This window comes from Physella acuta, unplaced genomic scaffold (genome assembly GCF_028476545.2).
Source record: "Physella acuta isolate Inbredline_101_S28 unplaced genomic scaffold, ASM2847654v3 ptg001146l, whole genome shotgun sequence".
In the NCBI taxonomy this organism is placed as follows: Eukaryota; Metazoa; Mollusca; class Gastropoda; family Physidae; genus Physella; species Physella acuta.
The window spans coordinates 190,271-218,103 of NW_026732663.1; the positions used below are offsets into that span (position 1 = coordinate 190,271).

The 27,833-nt window shown below is 33.8% G+C and overlaps 1 protein-coding gene across 1 annotated transcript; it reads left to right on the forward strand.

Moving 5' to 3' along the window:
- Window positions 1–27,557, forward strand: LOC131956390 (F-box and leucine-rich repeat protein 13). Its single transcript, XM_059320790.1, has 25 exons — window positions 1–134; window positions 4,104–4,207; window positions 6,441–6,534; window positions 6,676–6,743; window positions 7,408–7,528; window positions 7,743–7,776; window positions 8,012–8,121; window positions 9,553–9,561; window positions 11,006–11,110; window positions 11,315–11,410; window positions 11,512–11,537; window positions 11,731–11,742; window positions 13,905–14,067; window positions 17,207–17,307; window positions 17,903–18,032; window positions 18,317–18,415; window positions 19,881–20,001; window positions 20,526–20,688; window positions 21,327–21,446; window positions 22,726–22,852; window positions 23,717–23,854; window positions 25,093–25,173; window positions 25,753–25,835; window positions 26,108–26,188; window positions 27,074–27,557. The coding sequence occupies exons 1-25, from the start codon at window positions 57–59 to the stop codon at window positions 27,153–27,155; spliced, it is 2,346 nt and encodes a 781-aa protein (XP_059176773.1). The 5' UTR covers window positions 1–56; the 3' UTR covers window positions 27,156–27,557.
- The last annotated feature ends 276 nt before the right edge of the window (window positions 27,558–27,833 follow it).

Consider the following 27,833-nt stretch of genomic DNA (forward strand, 5'->3'; position numbering starts at 1 on the left):
CGCGAAATTTTGGCAAACTAGAATTTGCATTCTTAAAACAAACATTTTTCATACTAATGGCAGCTTCCTTACGTGGGCTCAGCCCTGAACTCAAGGAATACCTGAGAGTTAATCGTCTTCCAGATATATATGAGGTAATGCTTTATGATTTAATTTAATAATTTGTAAATCAAAATTAACAAATTAGGTAAAATCACGATATAGCGTCGGAAATTATTGGGTAATGTTCGTTGAGTTTCGGTAACATTCGTTACTGTAAACCATAGTTTATTTGACCGTTGAAAGAAAAATAAAGTCAAGTGCATTAAATTAATGTTTTAACTTAATTTAATGTTTAACTGACAAAAAAATTAGCAACAATTAGACTAGTAAATCTAAATATTATTAATGAAGTCGAGTGTAGTAATTAATGTTTTTTTTTTAAGAAACAGAAAAAACCTGCAGAAGATTTGCGACAACCAGCTCTAGTTCTGTTAGTAAATAAGACGATTAGACTTAGACTTAGATTTTCTAAAGTTAAAAGTAGTAAGAATAACTAGAATAATGTTTAGTAGCAGCAATAATTAGCACATACACTTAAAATAATTAGAAATACAAAATAATTAGCAAAACAGTATTTAAATTGCAACTAAAATCAATCCTTGCACATTTTTCAACATTATGTATTAAAAATAATATGGCGGCAAATAAATGATGGTTTACAGTATTTCCAGTGCTTTCCGGAACGGCTCGACAGACTACTCCATGGTTTTACTGTTTTTTACTGCTGTAAAGTTCCGGAATAAAAACCGACGCTATATCGTGATTTTACCCAAAATTAGTTAAATTATAATTAAATTTAAAGGTAATCTATCGTTTTAGGTACGTAAAATCGCCCGCGACTAGTAATGTGAAAAACAGGTGACTCCTTAAATTTTAGTAATTATTTCACATTTTGAGGAGGATTTATGTTTTGAAAAATACAAAAATGTTCCCTTGTTTCATTTATGTACCTGTTTTTAAACAATTGAATTAAAACTTTTCAGTAATAAATGAAGACTAGCGATGTTTCCAACCAGAGGCGTGCAGACCTATGTAGATGCCCGGGGCAAACTCAAGCGGAAGATGCCCCCATATATATATATATATATATATATATATATATATATATATATATATATATATATATATATATATATATATATATATATAAAGCTTAGTTACAAAAGAAACAAATAAGTTGTGTTGGACGTTAATAAGCATAGAAAATCATTTATTTAAAAAATTGTACTTATCTTAATTAAGATGAAAATGTTGACTACAGCCAGCTAACAATTGTGGGACGTGTCGTGGTGGGGAGGGGGGGGGGGGGCTGTGATGCACTACAAAAGAGTCTCATCCGGTTTTGTATTACCACCCGGGACCGCAGGGACAAAAACATTCTCCGTGTCTACAATTAGGGCGTCAGACACGCCTTTATTTATGGGATGTTTCTCTCTTGGCCTGCTTAGGAATTCCTATAGTGTAACTAATACATGTGAGAGTGTGCATTGAACTAGAGATGTTTCAGATTTTGTTCTCTAAACCACTTGGTCAAAACGTTAACTCTTTAAAGAGATGGGTGATGCTAGATACTCTCAAACTATCTTAAACTTGAATATAACAGAAGTGTAACTTGTTTGGCTAAAGCTGCCAGCCCTAAAAAAACAACACTTCTACATCGGAATGTGTTTAAAAATTCACTATGCTATGTCAGACCCTCCCCACAACTTGGACGCGTTTTCACAAATTTAACACCCAGGTAACGCCTGTCTAGTTCAGGTGGGGGATAATCCACTAACGGCTTCCATAGCCTAAAACCCACAGAGCATTCCCACATTTCATTACATCATTATGGGCTCAATAACTCTATAGATAGCTCTACTATTAACTGAAATAAAACTGGCTCTGTATGTGCCCCCAATTACTTTAAAGAAAGCTCTACTCAGAGTTAAAATACTTTAACTTTAACACTACTTAAAGCATGCTCCTCCTATTTGTAAAAATCAATACGGGCACAATTATTCTGAATGATATCATTACAATGTATCGTAAACAATATGTTGATTCGTATTCTTGAGATTGTCGCTACAGTGTATCAAAAACAATATGGGCATTCTTATTCTTAAGTATGCTTATATAATGCAGGAAAATCAATATATACTAAAGGCTGCCAGTGGCGTAGCTACCGTAAAGCTATAGTAAGCAAGGCATAGGGGCCCAAGGCAAATAGGGGTAATTTTCCTTCTTTTAAAAAGTCAAAACTTTTACATTGGAATTTTGATATTTATTTTATATAAATAATTTTAAAAAAATGAAATCTTTTTTTTTTCTACTTTAGGAATAATTTAATTTCAAAAAGGCCCCAAGTCCTTTCTTAGTGTACAGGCAGTGGCATTCAGTGTGGGGGAGGTCGGACGACTAACATTATTAACATTGTTAATTTTTGCACAGGGGCCAAAAATCCTAGTTACGCCACTGAAGGCTGCCCATACAATTTAACAAAAAAAGTTTGGTCGTTATTACACTACAAATGGCCATATATTTCACCAAAGAAGCCCCTAAAATTTATAATAATAATATGGGCATAATTACCCTTTGGATGCCCTTAAAATGGATCATTATGAAGAAGTACATTAAAAAAAAGCTTTAGAGATGCCCCCAATGTTAACAACGATGATTGGTGTAATTACTGTTGCATGCCCTTCGAGTGTGTTACATGAATATAAGCATAATTACTTTCAAGATGCCCCTACAATATATAAAATGAAGATGGGCATACTTAATGTATGGATGCCTTTAAAATGTATTATAAAGTGAAGTGGGCATATTACTAAATGCTCATAAAATATATTATAATGAATATACGAATAATTACTTTAAAGATGCCCCTACAGTGTATAAAAATAAATATAATTTAATTACTCGACGGATGTCCTTGAAAATGAGTATAACGAAGTACTCTAAACGATGCCCCTACAATATACTAAATAAATATCACACACATTTATTAAGGGAATATCATTGACTTCCTTCCCTGATATATAAGTCCCCGTCCACCCCCCCCCCCCCCCCTCTGCACGCCACTGTTTCCAACAGATGCAACCATGCTCATTTACTAAAGCAGCCATCTTATTTTTTTTTATAGTAAACTTATAGCGCAAGATTCATGGGAAGCCACTCTAACTTACAGATGGCCGCTTTTTATATAGCAAATCCTGCTCGCAAACACTGCTGTTTAAAGATAATTTCTTGCCTATATTAATATATTTAGCCATTGATTTAGATTTGTTATTCATTTATCTACAGGGGCCTAATATTTGACACAAATATTTCACAACATACTTCTATTAGGCCTTAAGCCTTGACAATGGGTAAATTTTTTGTACATTACTAGCTGCGGGCGATTTTAGCCATTGATTTAGATTTGTTATTCATTTATCTACAGGGGCCTGATATTTGACACAAATATTTCACAACATACTTCTATTAGGCCTTAAGCCTTGACAATGGGTAAATTTTTTGTACATTACTAGCCGCGGGCGATTTTACGTACCTAAAACGATAGATTACCAATTTAAATTACGCTGAAGCAGACTGTCACTACTAGTACTAGTACTACACTAGGCCTAAGCAATTTGTTAATAAATTATTAACAAATTGTTAACTTAGTAATACATTAATAAATATATTATCCATTTATGTGTAATAAAGTGGAAGTGAAACTGTGTTCCTGTCAAGTGATTTCTAATTTGTCTCATCAGATAGTTTGTGTTGATGAATCTATGTTATTTTATGTATGTCGTACTTTTCCTGCTGCTAGGAAGTTCAGACCATGGTTTATTTAATTTTTATTGAGACCTAACTCAGGCCTAACTGCCTTAAAATTTTAAAGGTACTGTCATTCTATATCCAGGCGTTCTTATTAAATAACCTAACAAAAACAATATTTAGTTAGTTTGTCCTACTTATTAGTGTTTACTTCTTCCATTTTAATGCTTGCAGCAATTTTTAAGCTGTGATAATGTTATTAATATTAGTAGGCTATCAATATTATTGTTCAAATTGCAAATATATTTTTACAGGCTTTGCTGTCAGGTTTAAGCATCATGTGTCCACAAGACTATCTAACTTTTATCTTAGAGAAGTTGATGTACATCAAAGAGCATGGCTTAGACTGCTTGCACTGGTAAATATTTTTTAATACAGTAACCACATAGCATGAATTTTTTTCTGCCCAATATTTTGGACAAATTTTACTGCACCCAAATTCCAACATGCTGATGATTAATATGAACTTTGATGGCGTCTTAAATTTGTATACACTTTATTTATTTTGTATTGTTATAATGTAGCCACACTGCCACAAATCTTAATAGATTATTTCAAGTCCAATAATTCTGATTTTCCAACTTTTACCTCACTGGAAATTTGTCGATGAGTGAACTGTATTTTATATTGTGTCGATGGTTGAACAACTTAATCTTTCAGGAATAATTTTAATCTAGACCTATATCTAGATTTACAAATATATAAGCCTTCAATACTTGTGGTTAATCTATAGGGCCTACTTGTTTAGTTGAAAATGTTTCTCTTTGCACTGAAACAAAAATATGTCTCAGAAAATGTGGGTAGGCATTTTACCATCTGGTATTTTACCAAGACCCCAAAATTTAAACTTGAGTGACATAACTAAATTTAGATATAGGAAATATCCCTAGTGTCTCATAACATAAAATACTAAAATATTTAGAGAGATACATCAGAGAGTACAACAGTCATTCCAAAATTTCTGATTCAGAACGGTACTCAGAACTAGAGCTCATTTTCTTTTTCTTTTAAAATAGTTTTTTTTTTAAATGCATTAAATCTAAATTAGTGTTATTTATTCTATATAATAGTTTCGCTGTCTGTCTATGTATCTATCTATCTATCTATCTATGTATCTGACAAGAACGCTATAGAGAAAACACAAGCAATTTAAAAACATGCATAGTGAAACGAAAACGAAAATATGACGTCGTATTGAGCATAGAGTAGAAAATAATCTCAAGCCGGAGAATGCACACAGTAATATGACGTCATTGATTCTCGAGTAAACATTGAATAAAAAGGCAATTTTGTCTAATCTAAGTGGTTTGCGTGAAGAGTTTCTTTCATACAATTCTTCGGGTAGGGGCGAAGCCCCACCCTCGCGAAAGAACGTCTAAGCCGCCCCCCCCCCGCCCCCCCCCCCACTCAAAAGAAATTTCTTCATCGATACTCTATAATAAAAATTACCGCCTAATTAATGTGTCTAATCTTAAAAGTGGTTTGCTTGCAGTTTCTTTCATGCAATTCTTCGTGTAGTGGCTAAGCGTGACACCAGTGTTTCTTTCAGACTTTTTCCTCCCCGGAGAGGGGAACTTTTTCTAATCTAAAAAGTGTTTAGCGTGCACAGTTTTTTCTCTTCGCCGCCCAGGTTCTTTCTTTAATTTGTATGATCTACAAATGCGACCAGTGTTTCTTTCAAACTTTTTCCTCCCCGGCGAGGGGTGGGGGTACTTGAATTTTTGGGGGGCAGGGATAAAATTTTCTGGGAGGGGCGGACACTGGAAAAAAATATATAATTATATTTCGTTGAATGGGACGGTAGACATGTTTTGGAGTGTGTGTGGGGGCGGTGGGGAGAGCCCCCTACTCCCAAGTAGAGTTGCCTGAAAGAAACTCTAAATGCGACTTTTGTCATTGAGATTAGGTGCATGGTTTAGGGATATGCCTATGACTATATTTTGTATAAATTAAAGTACCAATTCTGGTTAAAAATCCGTTTTCGGTTAAATTGAATTAAGGTGGTGATTTTGGTTTTGGTTTTAGTTTAGAGAAAATAGACAACACTATCTACCTAGCGCCCGTTGTATCCTTCCTCAACGGGCCATTTTTCTCGTAATGATAGAGTTTATCTAGATTTGGGGTTAAAGTACAGCTAAGGTCAAGGTTAGGATAGGGTTATGGCGAGGGGTATTGTTTACATGTGCAACATAATAAAATTTAAGGTAATAATATAAAAAATGTCATGTGACCTAGATTTAAGCAGGTTATGCAAAGTGAGAGAATTTCTACTGACAATTGTCATTGTTCTGCAATCTAAATAATCATTTTTATTCTCTAGTTTCTATACTATTTACCAATAGTCATAGATTGAACAACTTAAATATGGTGTAATTTTGGCTAGGCTTGTAATTATTACAGTGGCTACAACCAATATATTTTGTCATTCCTCATTGCAAAATAAATCTCGAATAATGATATATTTAGCTAACATGTTTGGTTAAAAAACAATAAATCTTAACCCATTTTTTGACATACTTAACCTGATCTTAAAAACAATTTTAGATACAAAATTTAATTTAACCTGCACTTTTTGTGTTTATAAATTTCAGGGATATGTTCATTGATGAAGCCATGAAACCACCTCGAAGGTTTATTACTGACAGCAATCTCGACATGATCTTCAATTTTGAAGATTGGCTTTTGGTAATAGTTTCTGAAATATCAATTATGTGCTCCACTTTTGTGTTAAAATCAGTTAAAGCATATTTAACATGCCATTATATCTTGAGAAGCAAAAGTTAGCTTATTTTGTAAACTTGGATACACATTTTCAAATTTTTTCAGCCAACACCAGAGATGTATACAGCTGCTTATAACCACTACAATAATAAACTAAAAGAAATGTGTTTCTGGTTAGTGATATTGTTTTATGTTTTTTTTACCCATTACACCAGTATATTTTATGATAATTAATTTTAGATTTAATCTACATGTTACCATTTTTTTTTCTCTATTTTCTAAATTTTAAAAATGATGTAGCTCCATAACATTTAGCCACCAAGTCGTCAAAGACTGAATGAAACAAATACTAAAATAGTTCCAATATTGATAACTATTAATTTACTGCACCAAGCATCACTTGTAAAGCTAATTGAAATTTGTTAGCAAACTGAGTATGTATGACACAGTATAAGCAAATCGGCACTGTATTTGAGTTTTCTGCATCTTATATTTTGCAAACTTTTAGTGGTTTTGTTCAGTTTTTTGGTGTGTTTTATAATTTCTGATAGCTTTTAATTGGTACCTGCAGTGATAGAATATCTGTATTTGAAAGCATTTTTTTAAATCATAAAATGTTTCTGAAGTAAGCAATTTTAAAATCAACAATTTTTTTAAATTTTAATATTGTGATTTGTGATGTCTTTTATCATCACTTATCATAATATTAACTACAAAATACTTAATTATACTACTAGATTTTGTTTTAAAATGTAACATTTTCATTGAGATCAACTGAACCATAAGAAATTATAAATTATAAATTTTCAAATGTAAGTAATTGTTTTTTGCCTTTAGTGCGATACTCCAAAACCATTTGCTGAGAAAGAAGAAAGAGAAAGAACTGCAGGAAAAAATCAAGAGAGCAGTCAAACATCACTCCAACCATTTGTTAAATGTCCACCTACAAATTTGGAAGGCATGTATTTTATTTTATTACAGTGATTATTTTTATTATTTGTTTCATTTCTATCATGATTATTAGTTGTCACGTTATTTGAAATTTTTACATTAAAAAAAATTCAATTTGCATTGCTACATTTATTTTGACACTATAATCATTAGAACATGTGTACATGGATCTGAACCTCTACAATTTTCCTCACTTTCTTAAACTTACATTTCTTTTTCAGGCTTGGGTAAAATATAGGTTGGGGAGACAAGCAAGTAAGTAGAGTTGTCTCTCTTTCATAAGTTTAACTGTGATGCTAATGAGGAAGCATTAGCATAAGATTAGCATGAGGGTTACATTTAAAATATTCAATCTAATTATCATAAACAAAACAGTTCTTTTGATTTACATCAAATTATATTGATCTAAATTCATTAACTCAGCTTAACACTCATTTTAATTTTACATTATCTTGATTGTTCTATTTTTAAACATAGTTTGTATGTTCAGTGTCGTTTCAGAAGCTACAGCATGTTTTTAATGTGTCGATGGGGCGTGTCATATTTCAGGCCTGGCACAAGCACACCCTAGAAGCCAGAAAACAAAGAGAATATTTCGAGGTAAATGTGTTTTAAGACCGTAGCAACCGTCATTACCTGATTTATTTTTTTAGAATTATAACATAAGGATATATAATTTGATTTGTACATTTATTACATTTCAATATGGGACAACACTTTTTTTTAACTGTTCCAGATTTTTATCAATCTTAAATCCTTATTTATTATTTTTATAGACATCCTAGCTTAAAGAAAATGTAGAAATAATGTTTTTAGATGTGATATTAAAAGGCTTGGCTGGTTAAAATTTTGGTAGCTATTACTTTTAAAATAAAAATAATTTATAATAGCCGTAGGTGGTATTTCAAATTAATTTTATGTTTTCTTAATTTGTACCTGGCTGTTTCTAAAATAATGTCTTTAACAAAAATTTATAATTTAATAGCATGTCATGGTTTTGGGTAATTCTAGATGGAAGATTTAAATATTTCACTTAAAGAATGCATCTCACTTGAGTGCTGTTGACTTGTAAATGTCTGATTATTCTGGATTTTTGCATGAAATCCATTTCAAGTTAACTAAGAATGTTCACTGACTTCCTTATGATTTAATTATATTTTAAGGTTTTTTAAGATTTGTAAAATTCAATTGATTTTTATAAAAACTCACATATCACAGAATGCATTCAGAGCAATGTTTAATAAAAAGAAAACTCAATCCCAAGAAAATTTAATTACCTCTACTAGACAAGATTATACTGTCCCTGATCTAGAGGATGCTTCACCATTAAACCATTGCAGCGTATGCCCTTTTATGTAGAGTTAGGATATACAGGGCTAATTTTTCTATTAGAAAGATAGACAAAACAGTTGCCAGTTATTCTAAAGTATTTTTTAACTAGCAGTTTAAATACTTTAAAACTTCAATCATAGATCTATGCACTAGCTGTTACTAATAGACACTTGCACATGACAATTAAAGGAAGCACTTTTTAACTACAAATTTTGTTTCATTGCTTCATGAAGTTTACTTTTTTTTTTTACTTTTGTCACCATGTAATTGGGCAGTGGTTCCCAAACAGGGAAGGGTGGATCCTTCATACACACACGCACATGCAAGCATGCTGGCATGCACACAAAATCACACATATACGTGAGAATTACAAATTTTGTATATATATTATTATACATAAATGATTAAAAAATGTTCTTTATTATCAACTGAAAAGTGATGGATAATAAACAAAAAAGCCTATAGAAAAAACATTATCCATTATTTATTTTTTTACATGAGGTGGTAAAAAACTTTTTTTGGAACTTACGATTACCAGTACAACATCACAACCAGTTTGGGAACCACTGAAAAAATTCACTGCTAGATGCATGCAAACTACTATACTTGACTTTTAAATTTATTTATGGAATGATTTATTTTACAAGCAATTTTAAAATAAATTTCCTTTTCGCAATGTCTTCCTGTTAACTCTACCAGAAACTGAAGGTAACCAAGAGTTGGCCCTGTGTGATGGCTGTATTGATTCTAAATTAATCCTTTTCTAACCAAACTTCCCAGCATTCTTGTTTTGTTTAACATTTTTAATAAACGAACTGTAAACTAATAATTGTGCACATTGCAGCATGAACTACAGTTATTTCAAATGTATTAAAAATTTATATGCATGTAATATGTATAACTAAATGACTTAAATTCGTTGTATAAAATAAGAAAAAGGCATGCACAACTTAAATGTTTTAAAATAAGTTTAACTTCATTGCGATTAAACAGTTATGAACATTTTAATTAACCCACTAAGATAATCTTTGCTTAGAATTTTGCTTTTGTTGTTTTTTTCAAATGCTTGATTTTTTCCTGATCTAATCTAGTCAAAAAAATAATTTAAATAGCAAATTTAAATAACAAATAGTCTGAAAGATAAAGATGAATAATGACAAACTACCTATTGCTGTGTCAAAGTTGATAATAATTTAAATTATTATGATACAAATCCTACATGAGACATTTTACTTTTTAAAATTTAGTTTTATTTGTAGTCAGAATTTTTATTGGCAATTGAATTAAAAGTATACAATTTATTTCTATAATTTTATAAATTAGATGTGAAGTGAAAAGCATTACTTTAACTATGGTAGCATGATATGTGAGTACCCAACATAGTGGCTGTTGTTCTGTGAATTTTTTCACTGACAAAGAAATAATTATTAATTGGATTTATATCTTTGTAAAAAAATTTAAACAATTAAAGCCTACATGGTAATTCAGTAGCTTGTTAAGTAATTTAAAAATACTTATAGTTTTAAATGAATTAATAAAATAAATTAAAATATTTTATAGTTGTGTTTTGAAATTGCAATATTAAATAGTTTAGGTTAGTAAGAAGTAAGTTTTAGAAAAAAATTAATTGCTTATTTTTTTATTTAAATTGCATTCTGATTAGAAGCACAGGACTGTCATGAAATTTTAACTAATACTTTCTTCTCATATTATTTTCTTTTAAAATTGCTATATTTTAAGTCCTGTCTCTGTTTTAAGCCTCTATTTATGAAAGTTTTGAAAATTTAAGTGTAGAATAAAAAATTTGGCATTGTTTATTTGTCATATTCACAGAAGTTTGGTTTCAGGGCAATAGGTTGTACATTTATTTAAGTGTTTAAAATTTATGTTTTAAAAACATTCATTTGATGTTAAAAAAAAGAAAGATATTTTCTTGATCTAATTACAATTTACTACTTTATGATAATCTTAATGAGATAAAAAGCTATATATAGTTTATATTTAAAAGTGTATTTTAAGTTTAGTTATTAGGTTAACTACTTTAATTTCTAAAGTAAAGGGTGTTTTTTTGTATAGTTTTTACTGGAGTTTTATACCACTCTAATTCTAAAATGTGTAAAACAATAAATACTTTACAATCTTACATAACTAGAGATTGGAAAGGGGAGAGAACATGGAAGATGATGATCTTTTTGGACAAGGAACTGGTGAAGCCAGGGACAGTGTCTCCACACTGCCATGGAAAATTGCCATACAGGTTTCATTTTTTTTTACCACTATTTGAGTATTAGATAAGATAATTGTGACATTGACATTAATAGGTTTGAATTACAATTTTTATTGTGCTGAATTTTAATTTTTTATAAGCTTTTATTTAGTCTTTTTGTGGGTTGCAGAAATATTGTAATTTAATTTTAATCCATTTCTAATGCAGTGATTGTGTTCACACTTTCCACTTTAGATATTTAGTTACTTGGATGTGGCAGATTTAGCACACTGTGCATGTGTGTGTCGCTTTTGGAAAGTTCTGACACAAGCCAATCTTTTGTGGAGTAAGGTAAGTATGTTGTTTATTCTCTATAATAATGAACACACTACCCCATAATCTCTATATCAATTTAATAAACACTGAATAAAATATGTTTGTTTAATCTACAGATAAACTTTTCTGTTGTGAAAAATAGGTAAATATTTATTTAACTTTTTTCATTTAACTTATTTTTTAAATAATTATTTTTTACAGTTTTGTTGTCATAATGTAATTCACCGCTTATTATAATTAGAGTTTGGTTTTATTAAAAATACTATGATCGTAAAAAAAAGGTTAAGTTGAACATTTGTTTATTTACATGATAACTTTTTAAACTATTTTTACAGACTTACCAAGGGGTAATTTCACATTAAAATATAACTCAAATTCTATGCTTTTCTCAAACATATAACTCTCTGTATAAGCATATTCAATAGATTATTTTCATTGGTATATCAAATTATTACTTAAATCAGTATTTTTTAAAATTTACTGCACCACACATATTTTGATACTTACTACTAGGCCATATTTAAGTTTAAAACAATTTACTTATTCTGGAAAAATCTCACTCAAGCCAATGAAAATAATCATTTAGAAATATAATATTCTATACTTTGCTTTTCCCCTTTGTTCTGTATTAATTCAACTTTTTATTGTACCCATTTCATTCATATTTTTACCCCACTTCTACACCACTGAAACGCTTAAAATAATACTTGATCAATTTAATGACAATTTATACTGAAGTTGAAATATATTTTTGGAATGAATTCTACATATTTTCAATGTCATAATTGTCAGCTTTTATCTTAACATTTTTTATTATACCCTAAATATATGTTCAGTTATAACTGTTTTGACTGTCTTAATTTATTGCATACATCAAGGGCTCTTAAATTGTATATCCTTATTTTAATATATGCTTAATACATTTAAAATATTTTCAAATGAATTGGATGAACTCATTTTATACACTTAGCATTTGGTGTTTTTTTAATGTTAAATTGTTTTATAAATTTGGTGAATGTTGTTCAACTTTTAATTTAGTTTGAAATTTTTTTGAAATGGAGGTCTAGATATTATTCCTCTAAATGCTAATGTGATGTTTCTTTTTGCATGATTGTTATATTTATTTACTATGAGTTAATAAGTATAAACATTTGTTAGTCTAGCTCTAAACCATCTGTCTATGGTAGGATTGGTAGTTTAACTTTAAACCACCTGTCTATGTTAGGATTGGTAGTTTAACTTTAAACCACCTGTCTATGTTAGGATTGGTAGTTTAACTTTAAACCACCTGTCTGTGTTAGGGTTGGTAGTTTAACTCTAAGCACCTGTATGTGTTAGGGTTGGTAGTTTAACTTTAAACCACCTGTCTGTGTTAGGGTTGGTAGTTTAACTTTGCATCTTCTGTCTGTGTTAGGGTTGGTAGTTTAACTTTACACCCCCTGTATATGTTAGGGTTGGTAGTTTAACTTTACATCAGCTGTATGTGTTAGGGTTGGTAGTTTAACTTTGCATCTTCTGTCTGTGTTAGGGTTGGTAGTTTAACTTTACATCAGCTGTATGTGTTAGGGTTGGTAGTTTAACTTTGCATCTTCTGTCTGTGTTAGGGTTGGTAGTTTAACTTTACATCAGCTGTATGTGTTAGGGTTGGTAGTTTAACTTTGCATCTTCTGTCTGTGTTAGGGTTGGTAGTTTAACTTTAAGCACCTGTATGTGTTAGGGTTGGTAGTTTAACTTTACACCCCCTGTATGTGTACTTGTCTGTGTTAGGGTTGGTAGTTTAACTTTACACCCCCTGTATATGTTAGGGTTGGTAGTTTAACTCTAAACCACCCATCTGTGTTAGGGTTGGTAGTTTAACTCTAAACCACCCATCTGTGTTAGGGTTGTTAGTTTAACTCTAGACCACCTGTCTGTGTTAAGGTTGGTAGTTTAACTTTACATCTTCTGTCGGTGTTAGGGTTGGTAGTTTAACTTTACATCAGCTGTATGTGTTAGGGTTGGTAGTTTAACTCTAAACCACCCATCTGTGTTAGGGTTGGTAGTTTAACTCTAAACCACCCATCTGTGTTAGGGTTGGTAGTTTAACTCTAAACCACCCATCTGTGTTAGGGTTGGTAGTTTAACTCTGAACCACCTGTATGTGTTAGTTTAACTCTATAACACCTGTCTCTGCAAGGGTTGGTAGTTTAACTCTAAACCACCTGTATGTGTTAGGGTTGGTAGTTTAACGTTAAACCAACCGTCTGCATTAGGGTTGGTAGTTTAACTTTACACCACCTGTATGTGTTAGGGTTGGTAGTTTAACTCTACACCACCTGTCTGTGTTAAGGTTGGTAGTTTAACTTTACACCACCTGTATGTGTTAGGGTTGGTAGTTTAACTCTACACCACCTGTCTGTGTTAAGGTTGGTAGTTTAACTCTACACCACCTGTCTGTATTAGGGTTGGTAGTTTAACTCTAGACCACCTGTCTGTGTTAGTTTAACTCTAGACCACCTGTCTGTGCTAGGGTTACTGACAAAGTGGTGTGTCGCCTCCTGCACAAGGCCCGGCCATATTTGATCCACCTGAACATGAGGACCTGCCACCATCTGACCAGGTCCAGCTTCAACAGTGTCAGTGATTGTCGCAACCTGCAGGACCTGAACCTGTCTGAATGTGGTGGCCTTGATGTAAGTTGGGCCAACCTGTCTGAATGTGTTGGCCTTGATGTAAGTTTAGCCAACCTGTCTAAATGTGTTGGCCTTGATGTAAGTTGGGCCAACCTGTCTGAATGTGTTGGCCTTGATGTAAGTTGGGCCAACCTGTTGGCCTTGATGTAAGTTGGGCCAACCTGTCTGAATGTGTTGGCCTTGATGTAAGTCGGGCCAACCTGTCTGAATGTGTTGGCCTTGATGTAAGTTGGGCCAACCTGTCTGAATGTGTTGGCCTTGATGTAAGTTGGGCCAACCTGTCTGAATGTGTTGGCCTTGATGTAAGTTGGGCCAACCTGTCTGAATGTGTTGGCCTTGATGTAAGTTGGGCCAACCTGTCTGAATGTGTTGGCCTTGATGTAAGTTGGGCCAACCTGTCTGAATGTGTTGGCCTTGATGTAAGTTGGGCCAACCTGTCTGAATGTGTTGGCCTTGATGTAAGTTGGGCCAACCTGTCTGAATGTGTTGGCCTTGATGTAAGTTGGGTGGCCTTGATGTAAGTTGGGCCAACCTGTCTGAATGTGTTGGCCTTGATGTAAGTTGGGCCAACCTGTCTGAATGTGTTGGCCTTGATGTAAGTTGGGCCAACCTGTCTGAATGTGTTGGCCTTGATGTAAGTTGGGCCAACCTGTCTGAATGTGTTGGCCTTGATGTAAGTTGGGCCAACCTGTCTGAATGTGTTGGCCTTGATGTAAGTTGGGCCAACCTGTCTGAATGTGTTGGCCTTGATGTAAGTTGGGCCAACCTGTCTGAATGTGTTGGCCTTGATGTAAGTTGGGCCAACCTGTCTGAATGTGTTGGCCTTGATGTAAGTTGGGCCAACCTGTCTGAATGTGTTGGCCTTGATGTAAGTTGGGCCAACCTGTCTGAATGTGTTGGCCTTGATGTAAGTTGGGCCAACCTGTCTGAATGTGTTGGCCTTGATGTAAGTTGGGCCAACCTGTCTGAATGTGTTGGCCTTGATGTAAGTTGGGCCAACCTGTCTGAATGTGTTGGCCTTGATGTAAGTTGGGCCAACCTGTCTGAATGTGTTGGCCTTGATGTAAGTTGGGCCAACCTGTCTGAATGTGTTGGCCTTGATGTAAGTTGGGCCAACCTGTCTGAATGTGTTGGCCTTGATGTAAGTTGGGCCAACCTGTCTGAATGTGTTGGCCTTGATGTAAGTTGGGCCAACCTGTCTGAATGTGTTGGCCTTGATGTAAGTTGGGCCAACCTGTCTGAATGTGTTGGCCTTGATGTAAGTTGGGCCAACCTGTCTGAATGTGTTGGCCTTGATGTAAGTTGGGTGGCCTTGATGTAAGTTGGGCCAACCTGTCTGAATGTGTTGGCCTTGATGTAAGTTGGGCCAACCTGTCTGAATGTGTTGGCCTTGATGTAAGTTGGGCCAACCTGTCTGAATGTGTTGGCCTTGATGTAAGTTGGGCCAACCTGTCTGAATGTGTTGGCCTTGATGTAAGTTGGGCCAACCTGTCTGAATGTGTTGGCCTTGATGTAAGTTGGGCCAACCTGTCTGAATGTGTTGGCCTTGATGTAAGTTGGGCCAACCTGTCTGAATGTGTTGGCCTTGATGTAAGTTGGGCCAACCTGTCTGAATGTGTTGGCCTTGATGTAAGTTGGGCCAACCTGTCTGAATGTGTTGGCCTTGATGTAAGTTGGGCCAACCTGTCTGAATGTGTTGGCCTTGATGTAAGTTGGGCCAACCTGTCTGAATGTGTTGGCCTTGATGTAAGTTGGGCCAACCTGTCTGAATGTGTTGGCCTTGATGTAAGTTGGGCCAACCTGTCTGAATGTGTTGGCCTTGATGTAAGTTGGGCCAACCTGTCTGAATGTGTTGGCCTTGATGTAAGTTGGGCCAACCTGTCTGAATGTGTTGGCCTTGATGTAAGTTGGGCCAACCTGTCTGAATGTGTTGGCCTTGATGTAAGTTGGGCCAACCTGTCTGAATGTGTTGGCCTTGATGTAAGTTGGGCCAACCTGTCTGAATGTGTTGGCCTTGATGTAAGTTGGGCCAACCTGTCTGAATGTGTTGGCCTTGATGTAAGTTGGGCCAACCTGTCTGAATGTGTTGGCCTTGATGTAAGTTGGGCCAACCTGTCTGAATGTGTTGGCCTTGATGTAAGTTGGGCCAACCTGTCTGAATGTGTTGGCCTTGATGTAAGTTGGGCCAACCTGTCTGAATGTGTTGGCCTTGATGTAAGTTGGGCCAACCTGTCTGAATGTGTTGGCCTTGATGTAAGTTGGGCCAACCTGTCTGAATGTGTTGGCCTTGATGTAAGTTGGGCCAACCTGTCTGAATGTGTTGGCCTTGATGTAAGTTGGGCCAACCTGTCTGAATGTGTTGGCCTTGATGTAAGTTGGGCCAACCTGTCTGAATGTGTTGGCCTTGATGTAAGTTGGGCCAACCTGTCTGAATGTGTTGGCCTTGATGTAAGTTGGGCCAACCTGTCTGAATGTGTTGGCCTTGATGTAAGTTGGGCCAACCTGTCTGAATGTGTTGGCCTTGATGTAAGTTGGGCCAACCTGTCTGAATGTGTTGGCCTTGATGTAAGTTGGGCCAACCTGTCTGAATGTGTTGGCCTTGATGTAAGTTGGGCCAACCTGTCTGAATGTGTTGATCTTGATGTAAGTTGGGCCAACCTGTCTGAATGTGTATGCCTTGATGTAAGTTGGGCCAACCTGTCTGAATGTGTATGCCTTGATGTAAGTTGGGCCAAGCTGTCTAAATGTGTTGGCCTTGATGTAAGTTGGGCCAAGCTGTCTGAATGTGTTGGCCTTGATGTAAGTTGGGCCAGGGTAAAATAATGCTAAATTGGCAAAGTCAAAAACAAATGAGCTCTACTTCACCTACCCCAAAGACTATCTGGTCTAAATTGTTAAATTGATTTTTTTTGAGGTTGGGATTTAAAGTATTTGGTTTTGGACAGCCAATCCAATATTACCTTTATTAATAAATAGAAATGTTATCAATTTTATGTTATGTTAGATGTAGAAGATATTAGACTTACAAATACAATTAAAGCCTTCTAACCAATTTTCTGAAACAAGTAGATTGTTGGTAAGGTTTTTGATGGTTATTTACATGAAAAAAACTTTGTAAACAGCCTAAAATTTTCTGCAGGATGATGCCTTTAAAACTGTGACCAAAGGCTGTAGGATACTTCTGTACTTGAACATAGCCCACACCAATCTAACTGATGCCAGTTTAAGGGCAATCAACAAGTAAGTATTCGTGTTCTTTTTGCATAGTTTTTAATCAGTAAGTACTAAGTAACAATAATTAACCTTTATTGAAACATTTTTTATTATCGATAAGTAAGTATTTGTGTCCCTTTTCATATTTTTTATAATCAGTTAGTCACAATAATTAATTTACCTTTGTTGAAACATTATTTATTATCGAGAAGTAAGTATTTATGTTCCTTTTTATTTTTTTTATAAATAATAAGTAATATTTAATGTTCCTTATTTGTTATATATTTTTAATAATTAAACATTAAGTATTAATGTTCCTTATTTGTAACATTACTTTATAATTAATAAAATAAGTAACTATGTTCCTTTTGTATAAAAATTTGCTATAATCCATAAGTGAGTATTAGTGTTTTTTTATTTAATATATTTTAAATAATTAATAAGTGAGAATTAGTATTTATTTTTTATCTAAAAAGTACTTACACCTAATTATTCAGTTATTTTATTATATGAATTAATGATTGGTAAAAAATATAACCTGTACTGTTTTACATCAAATGATGTTAAATTATACAACAAAATGAGAATTGATATTAATCAATGTTTGGTCCATTTTTGCTAGAAACTGTGAAAATCTTCAATACCTGAGTCTGGCCTTCTGCCTCAAGTTTACTGACCGCGGGCTACAGTACTTGTCATCTGGCAAATGTCATGACAAGTTACAGTATCTTGACATTTCTGGATGTTTGCAGGTGATGTATTTTTCTAATCCTCGCAAAACAAAAGTTATTGGGTAATATTTTACCTTTCATGTTTCAAAATGGCGTATTAAAAATCCAATATTAAATATTAGATATGAAATTTTTTAAACAAAACAATTTTTATAATATCCTTTAATACTTGTCCTACAGTCAGTAGTTAAAAAAAATAATTTCTGTAGCTTATTGAAGTAACATGTTTTTTTTTAAAAATGTGATTATTTTTTTGTAACACATAAGTATTTATGATAATATCTCTAAAACATCATGACAACCAGATAACTCCAGAAGGCTTTCAGCACATTGCTGATGGGTGCCCAAAGCTTCAAACATTTTTGGTCAATGAATTCCCAACCCTTTTAGATGACTGTATGATGGTAACTATTTTTTTTCTGTTTTATGGTTAATATATTTATTCCTGTATGATGGTAACTATTTTTTTTCTGTTTTATGGTTAATATATTTGTGCCTGTATGACTGTATGATGGTAACTATTTTGTTTCTGTTTTATGGTTAATACATTTGTTTCTGTATGATTGCAGCTATCTGTTTTCTGTATGATGGTAACTATTTTTTTTCTGTTTTATGGTTAATATATTTGTTTCTGTATGACGGTAGCTATCTGTTTTCTGTATTATGGTAACTGTAATTCTTCTGTCAGTTGGCAACTGTATTTGTTTATGTATGATGGTAATTGTAATTATTTCTGTATGATGGTAATTGTAATTATTTCTGTAGGATGGTAATTGTAATTATTTCTGTATGATGGTAATTGTAATTATTTCTGTATGATGTTTTGTATATTTATTTCGTCTATAATGGTAACTTTTTTCTTCATATGATGGCAACTGTAATTGTTTATGTATGATATTTTGTAAATCTGTTTGTCTAAAATGGTAACTACTTTTTGTCTGTACGATGTTAAATGTAATTTTTTTACGAATAATGGTAACTATTTCTTTTCTGTACGATGGTAACTTTATTTGCTTTTTTTTTAATCATAATCCTAGGAGGTTTTATTTACTACATATTATTTTGTAGTATTTTGTGTTTATTTTTTATTTTTTTTTTGTTCTTTTTTACTTTCTCGTATATACGTAGTATAGAGAAAGTATTGTAATCGTGCAAAAAAAAAAAAATCGAGATTTTTACAAATCTGGATGTTTTACACCTCACTGATACGGAAAAACATAATTTTGCAATCTTTTCCGTATGTCTGTGTGTGTGTGTGTGTCTGTGTGTGTGTCTGTTTGTCCGTGTGTAAACACGATAACTTGAGTACCGTTACAGCTAGGTTGATGAAATTTCATATATAAGTATTATATCAAAATCGTAGATCCGTATCAACTTTTGAGCGATTTCCGACAACCGGAAGTGGTACTTTTTCTACTTTGAATTTTTCAAAAGCCTATAACTTGAGTACTATTTCAGATAGATAAATGAAATTTCACATGTAAGTAAAAGATCTAATTCTCTACCTTCTGTTAAATTTTGAGTAATTTCCGTTGACCGGAAGTAGTAATTTACGCTACTTCCGATTTCTCAAAAAACTAATGTAAATTTATTAAGTACTAATACTATTGCGCACTATTATACACACCTTTATTAGGCGTTCGCTTGGTGCGCAATTGTTTTTTACTGAGATTCTATTCTATTTTTAAAAGTTTCAGTATTTAAAATGGATTAAAAATCATAACTATATCCCCAGTTACCATCCCCTGTTGTTTTATATAAGAATATTCGAGAAAGTTTAGGGGAGATCACTACCGGTTTATTTAAATTTATAATTGTTGTAGAGATGTTTTTGACTGTTTAAGTGAAATCAGTATTGTTGCCTGACAGATCATTGGTCAGAAGTGCAAGAAGATCCACACCCTATCTCTCCTGGGCTGCCCTCTCCTAACGGATGAATCCCTGAAGCTGATAGCTCACAACAAAACACTGCAAGTTTTCAAGATTGATGGTAAGACAATATTCACTAGAGATCTCTTAGCCAGTGATGTTTTAAAGAGTCACATTACATGGGATAGCTCACAACAAAACACTGCAAGTTTTCAAGATTGATGGTAAGACAATATTCACTAGGGATCTCTTAGCCTGTGATGTCTGTCTGTAATGTTTTAAAGAGTCACATGACATGGGATAACTAACTAGTCCACAAACGTGCTTTCTAAAACATAAAATCAATCAATCAATCATACCATAAACCCTAAATGGTGGTTGTTTGGTCACAACAGTTGACTTTTTATATATGTTGATCATGGCTGCTTTAAGTAACTCTACAACTGTTTTCTCAGTCAATTCCTTGATGTCACCCATCTAATTTTATCTTTGCCTCCCTCACAGACATTTAGTTCTAGCTTTTAAAATGTTTTTACTACAAATAACAAAGGTATTTTTCTAATTGTAATACATTTTTGTTTGTTATTATACTATAATTCTTTTCAGTCAGACCAAATTCAAACTAATTTAGTTTTTGTTAAACAGGTAACAATAGAATATCAGACTTAAGCTTGAAGCAGATAGGTCGTAACTGTCCAGAACTGCGTCACGTCTACTTGGCTGACTGCCAGCGCATCACTGACGCGACACTCAAGGCTCTGTCAGCGTGTAAAAATCTTGTGGTGCTCAACCTGGCAGATTGTGTTCGGTGAGTCTCAATATAATAAAACACAGGCTACCTAACACAGGCTACCTACTTCAGACTTTGAGCATACTCTGTTATTAAGTTTTGGCTTAGGCCTAAATAACTGTAACTCATTTTTTTTCCTTTTCTATACTCAATGATTTCTGTTAGATTTAAAACTTAAGTGCATTAGTTTATAAATTTAATCTCATTAGATAATAAAGAGGTCATTGAACATGAATTAAAATATTAGATCAGGCTTAAGTCCATGGGATGATTTGTTCATCGAGCTCTGACTGGTACCTTACTCATGTTAGGGAAAATAATGATAGATTGGCATAGTGCTGACCACACTATTGTTTCAAAGTCACAGAAACATGTGAACAATACTTAATGTGCCTCATGGTAACTTGACTACAGGCCTACAATTAGAAAAGAGGGAAGTTAATTGCTGGTATTTATCCAAAAAGGGAACGTATTATCACATATTTGAAATTTTTGCACAGTCACATATGTGAAATTTTAAAATAATTTGGACATCAATAAAATTATTTTCATGTTTCATTTAAAAGAATTTCATTATAACGTTTCATCCTACATATAATATATTCTAATAAAAATTGTAAGAGTTGACAATCTGTCAATGTGTGTTTGTGTGTTAGGATCAGTGATTCAGGCATCAGACATTTCACAGAAGGCCCAGCAGCCAGCAAGCTGAGAGAACTGAACGTGACCAACTGCGTCAGAATTGGTGACATGGCCATGGTCAACATACACAAGAGGTCAGGAGACTTTCTGGTCACTTTGTTAATTTAATAAAAATTGTCTTGTGTATTTGTATTTTGTTATCAGTTATACGGTTATCTAATGTGAATATACTGTGTCAGTATTTTATTAAATGGATACATTTTTTTATTGTTGGAAGCTCTCCAGCTCTAAAAATAAAAATAGTTTGTGAGATTTTAATATGGTAAGTAAGTCTATGTATATTTTATATGAGGGGCCACAGTTTGTGAATGTAAATTTTGTATCAGGTGCCATAGTTTGTGAATGTAAATTATGTATCAGGTGCCATAGTTTGTGAATGTAAATTTTGTATCAGGTGCCACAGTTTGTGAATGTAAATTTTGTATCATGTGCCATAGTTTGTGAATGTAAATTTTGTATCAGGTGCCACAGTTTGTGAATGTAAATTTTGTATCAAGTGCCACAGTTTGTGAATGTAAATTTTGTATCAGGTACCACAGTTTGTGAATGTAAATTTTGTATCAGGTGCCACAGTTTGTGAATGTAAATTTTGTATCAAGTGCCACAGTTTGTGAATGTAAATTTTGTATCAGGTGCCACAGTTTGTGAATGTAAATTTTGTATCAGGTGTCACAGTTTGTGAATGTAAATTTTGTATCAAGTGCCACAGTTTGTGAATGTAAATTTTGTATCAGGTACCACAGTTTGTGAATGTAAATTTTGTATCAGGTGCCACAGTTTGTGAATGTAAATTTTGTATCAAGTGCCACAGTTTGTGAATGTAAATTTTGTATCAGGTGCCACAGTTTGTGAATGTAAATTTTGTATCAAGTGCCACAGTTTGTGAATGTAAATTTTGTATCAGGTGCCACAGTTTGTGAATGTAATTTTTGTATCAGGTGCCACAGTTTGTGAATGTAAATTGTGTATTAGGTGCCACAGTTTGTGAATGTAAATTTTGTATCAGGTGCCATAGTTTGACTTATCTGAATATAAATTTTGTATCATCAGCCACAGTTTGTGAATGTAAATTTTGTATCATGTGCCACAGTTTGTGAATTTAAATTTTGTATCAGGTGCCGCAGTTTGTGAATGTAATTTTTGTATCAGGTGCCACAGATTGTGAATGTAAATTTTGTATCAGGTGCCCCAGATTGTGAATGTAAATTTTGTATCAGGTGCCCCAGATTGTGAATGTAAATTTTGTATCAGGTGCCCCAGATTGTGAATGTAAATTTTGTATCAGGTGTCACAGTTTGTGAATGTAAATTTTGTATCAGGTGCCCCAGATTGTGAATGTATATTCTGTATCAGGTGCCACAGTCTGACCTACCTGAATGTAAATTACTGCGAGCACATCAGTGAGGCTGGGATAGAACTGATTGGACAGATACACAGTCTGGTGGCGCTAGATGTCAGCGGCTGCAACTGTGGGGATCAGGTAGGTCTCAGCGATGGGGGGGTGGGGGGTGAGGGAGGTGAAGTAAGTCTTGGTTGAAGAGGGTGGGTCAGGGTATTTGTACATTTTGTGTTAGTACAGAAGGTGGTGGGTTGGTGTTAGTGGTGGATGGGTGTGAATGTAAGTCTTGTTGATAGTGGGTGGGGGTTTATGTTAGGGTGTTAGTACAAGTTGGGAAAGTAAAGGTAAATCTTGTTAGTGAGAAAGGGGGAGTGTAGAAGTAAGTCTTTGTGTTAGTGGGAGGAAATATAAATCTTTTAGTAGGGTGGTGGTAAAGTTAAATTGTGTAGTTATTGTGGAGGGGAGGGGGGTTAAGGTAAGTTTTGATGTTGGGAAGGGAAAGTAGTTCTTGATGTTGAAGATATGATGGTCAGTCTTACTGACGGTGAACATGGGGGATCAAGTAAGTTTTGGTGACGGTGACAAAAGGGATCCGGCAGATCTTGGTGTCAATTTGTAGTCAGGTGGTTATTGATGACATAGGACCTGGGATTCAAAAAGTGGCTGTATAAAAAGATCACCTGATGTGATCGCCAGGAAAATACTGTTTTTAAACATGTTTTAATCCAGATATTAGATCTAGTAATTTTCATTTTTGTAAAAATACTTGCACTCTTCTGACTTACATATTTCAAGTAGAAAAGCAGTTATGTTTATCTTAGTTTAAATTTATTTCACCAAGAAACTATGTTTTGGCCATATCAGAAATCAAATGCATGTTTTTAGATCCTAACATGTCTAACAATGTTTTATTGAGCATGATGTAATTCTAACAAAATATTTTATTGAGCATGATGTAATCGTAACAATACATAATGTTTTACTTTCCGCGATTGACCGCAATAGGGGTTGTCAGCTTTAGGACACAACCCACGCTTGCGGGACATTGTCCTATCAGAGAGCAGCAGCATCACTGATCTGGGGCTACAAAAGTTTGCCCAGCAGTCCAAGGACATTGAGAGGCTTGACCTGTCACACTGCATGGTTAGTTCCAAAGTGACTTTATAATGTTATTAAATTAGTTCTTTGCTGATTTGTGATACTTTTTCAGACTATATTTATGGCATTTTAAACCTTCTAAAAGTTATAGCTTATTCTAATAAGATTTACAACATAAGCCACCATAATCATAACTAGATTTTTAGTTCTTTAATTACTTTAAAAAATCATTAAATGGCTTGATTTGTCCTATTGTAAGACAATTTTTAAAAAGACTTAAAATGGGAAGTTGGCATCTGATAGTAGAGCATTCAACTGTTATGCTCTCTCTCTCTATATATATATATATATATATACGGAAACCGGCTCAGGAGTATGACTCCCATTAGCCAGGCAGGCCTCAGTGTAGCAAACTCCGACACATGGTGGTAGTAGCAAGTCGTTTAGTGTCGGTTTGATCGCTACATGTCGGTCCCTTCTCCGTCGGCTCTCACCGGGCTTTCCTTCCCCACCCACCAGACGCAGAATGTTGTCCTACCGCCTGGTACCCAGCTTGATCGTGGGGGGCATTCGGCCAGATCAAAAGCCTCTAGCTGCTGTTAGCTACCACTAGCCATTCCGCACCCATTAGGGGGGGGGTCATGAGTTTGGTCCGACTAATGGCACTCTTCCGAAGCCACGTGAAGGCCGCAGCTTAAAGTCAAAATATCTGGTTAGGGTCGAGAGCAGACCCCTTATGGTTCCCGGCAGTCTTGAACCTCTCCTCCCTCATGCTATAATGTAGGGGAATTGGGAGTCCGACAAACCAGGCTCTTTGGAAAACTGTTATGCTAAATGTCTTTAGTTCAATTATTGTGTCTGTGTCAGTAGAACATCCCTGAGTTCACCCAGCTCAGATGACTACATGGCCTACATTAGGGAAAGTAAAGGCAGCTGGGCATAGTGCTGACAACACCATCCCTTCATATGCCTTGGTCTATGAAACAGATCACCTTAGAAAACAACTAAATGGTTTTAATTTGTCCTATTCATAGACTAAGTCTATTGATATCATAATAAGGATATATGCGTAGCAAAGATAGACAGTATAATCAAAAGCCAGTAGATCTAAATTGTTACCATAACCAGATTTTTTAGTTTCTTAACAATCTTAGAAAATCAATAATTTGCCTGATTTGTCCTATTTTAAGACTACTGTTAAAAAACTATAGATATCTTAATAAGAATATATGTGTAGCATTGATAAACATTATACCCAGATTTTTTGAACATCTGTATTTCAGAACCTAACTGATGGGGCCATTAAGAATTTGGCATTTTGTTGTCGAATGATCACAGTATTAAACTTGTCTGGATGCAAACATGTAAGAATCACCTACACCAGGGGTCTCCAAACTACGGCCCGCGGGCCGCATCCGGCCCGCGAGGTCCTCTCATCCGGCCCGCGGAGATCCCTTTGTCCACGGAAAAAAACGTGTGTTGGTTATGGCTGAGGAACTTTCTCCAGAAAAGTCAAAGACATGTCTGGAACTAACTGGCCCCCGAACTGAAATTTGATAGTTATTGCGGCCCTCGGACTGAAAAGTTTGGAGACCCCTGACCTACACGGTTGATCTAATGCCTTTCTATAAAAAACAAAACTTGCTAGCTTAAAATGTGTGTAGTGGTGAATAAAAAATATGAAAAACTTCAGGGTATGATAGAAAATGCAATGTCAATAAAATTATTTTTCTTGTTCATATTTTATTTTTTAAAATACCTTTATTATGTTTCTTAAGTTTCAAACTTTGAAAATAAATATCTAAATATTGAATGTAAGATTATTAAAAAAATTACAACACTTGTACTATAAGCCTATATCCTATAGTTGTTAGCATTGAAAATAAGTAGGCCTATAGAAATATGAATGTAAGATTATTTCTAACTGTTTTTGTTTGCACCAGATAACCGACCTGAGCATCCAGTACTTGTCAGGTGTCTGTCACTACCTCATCAAACTTGACATCAGTGCTTGCATACACATCAGGTGAGATAAGACAGACATTTGTTTACCATTTTATGGGTTATGTCCCCTTTCTTAAAATTTTGCTTTTTTTTTCTGTTAATTATGGAAAATATGCTAGTTACTTTTTTAAATTAGAATCTACTTGTTAAACATATTCTATTAAAATTTGACTACCATTAAATTATTATGGATTGTGTTTTTATGCTAATTATGGCAATAGAAACCAATCTAATGAAAACTATGAGAAAGCATTTCATACTTGGTCCTTATGGTAATGTTGTTTATTTTTATAGTGACAAAGCCCTCAAGTATTTAAGAAAAGGATGCAAGAAACTGAAATACTTAAATTTGATGTACTGCAAGAAAATATCAAAGTAAGGTTTTAAAAAATATGTTGACACCAAGATAGGCCTACTAGATATAACCTTTTTTTTATCATGTAATTAACCAGAATTTAACTAAGAGAAATTTCTCTATAAACTTTACTTAGCTTTTTCTTTGATTCCTACTCAAAGACCTGTGCCAGAGGCGTAGCGATGGGGGGGGGGAGCAGGGGGGTACATATGTCCCCGGGCGCAGACCTTAGGGGGCGCCAAAATGGGTTGTAAAAACAAATTAAAATGTCATTTTAGCTGCATTCTTGCAGTTTGAGGGGGGGGGGGGTGCAAGTTGAAAATTTGCTCCCGAGGGGGGCGCCAAATTGAAAGTTTGTCCCCGGGCCCCGGGAAGGGTCGCTACGCCTCTGACCTGTGCATAATTTTTTAACTATGGAAGTTGAATATCCACATTTCTTTGTGCTCTTTTATAGTTAACAATTTCTTTAAAAGCTCAATATCTTCTGTCCCATTTTACTCCAACAATAAATTAAAACATCTTTATAAGTTAGGTCTCAATATGCACTTAAAGTAGAGTTTATCTTATTCAAAAGCCTGTCAGGTCAAGCACTTTTAACTTTTTGCTAATTTATCTTTGGTACTTATCAGATCGGAATAGACTTAGATATATCCAATACTTTAACAGAGCAACAAAACAAGCTTGCTTATTTCAACAGCTTGCAAAATCTGGCTTTGAGTTTTTATTCTGTCCTAACAGTGTTCCCTATAGGTTCTAAAATGTTTTAAGACATGTATGTTTAACAATTTAGATCAAAAAAGATGTTATTGAATTATGCCACAAAAAAACTATTTGTATAATAAAATTTACAATTATTGAATTTGTTTCCTTAAAAAGATACATTTTGATAAATTATTTTCTTTAAGGAACGCTGCCCAGAAACTTCAGCGACATATTCTGCAAGTAGAATACAGTAACGAAGATGTCCCTAGATATTTTAATTATTGATTAACTTAATTGTAGAGATTCTGTACATGCCTGCATAAACTTACATTTATTTTGTTATCATACTCATTCATTTTACATGTAAATGTTATTGTTAATGCTTTTTATTCTGATAATAGATTACAGTTGGTCGATTTAAGTTATAAAAATGTAGCATTATCTTAAGACTGTTGAAGTGTATAAATATAATTTTTGTATATAGGTAGGCTTATATTTTGTATATTGATTTATTTAAGTATATTGTATGTGTAAAATCTGTGATATTTGGATATATTTATATTCCATATTGTTATTATACCCAACTGCTGATAAATAAGAAGCAAGATCTTTTTGTTAAGGTTTTTTTTAAATAGATGACAAAACAAATGGTTAATTGACAGTAAACAATATTTTTGTGTCTGTTTTGGAATTTTGCAATTGTTTTCCCCATCCTAGGGCTTAAACTGTTGTTTGGTGAACATGGCTTAAAAGGCCTATATACAATGATGAATGCTGCAAACATAGCAAAATAAAGATATATTTTTAGATATCATTGTTATAAAAAGTTACCATCATTTTAGAAGATACATCATTGCATGTATTTTCTTTTAAGTCCTTAAAAAATCAAGACCAAATCAATACAATAATTCATATGTATTTATTGACATAAACATACTGAAATGCATAGCTTCTTTACATTGC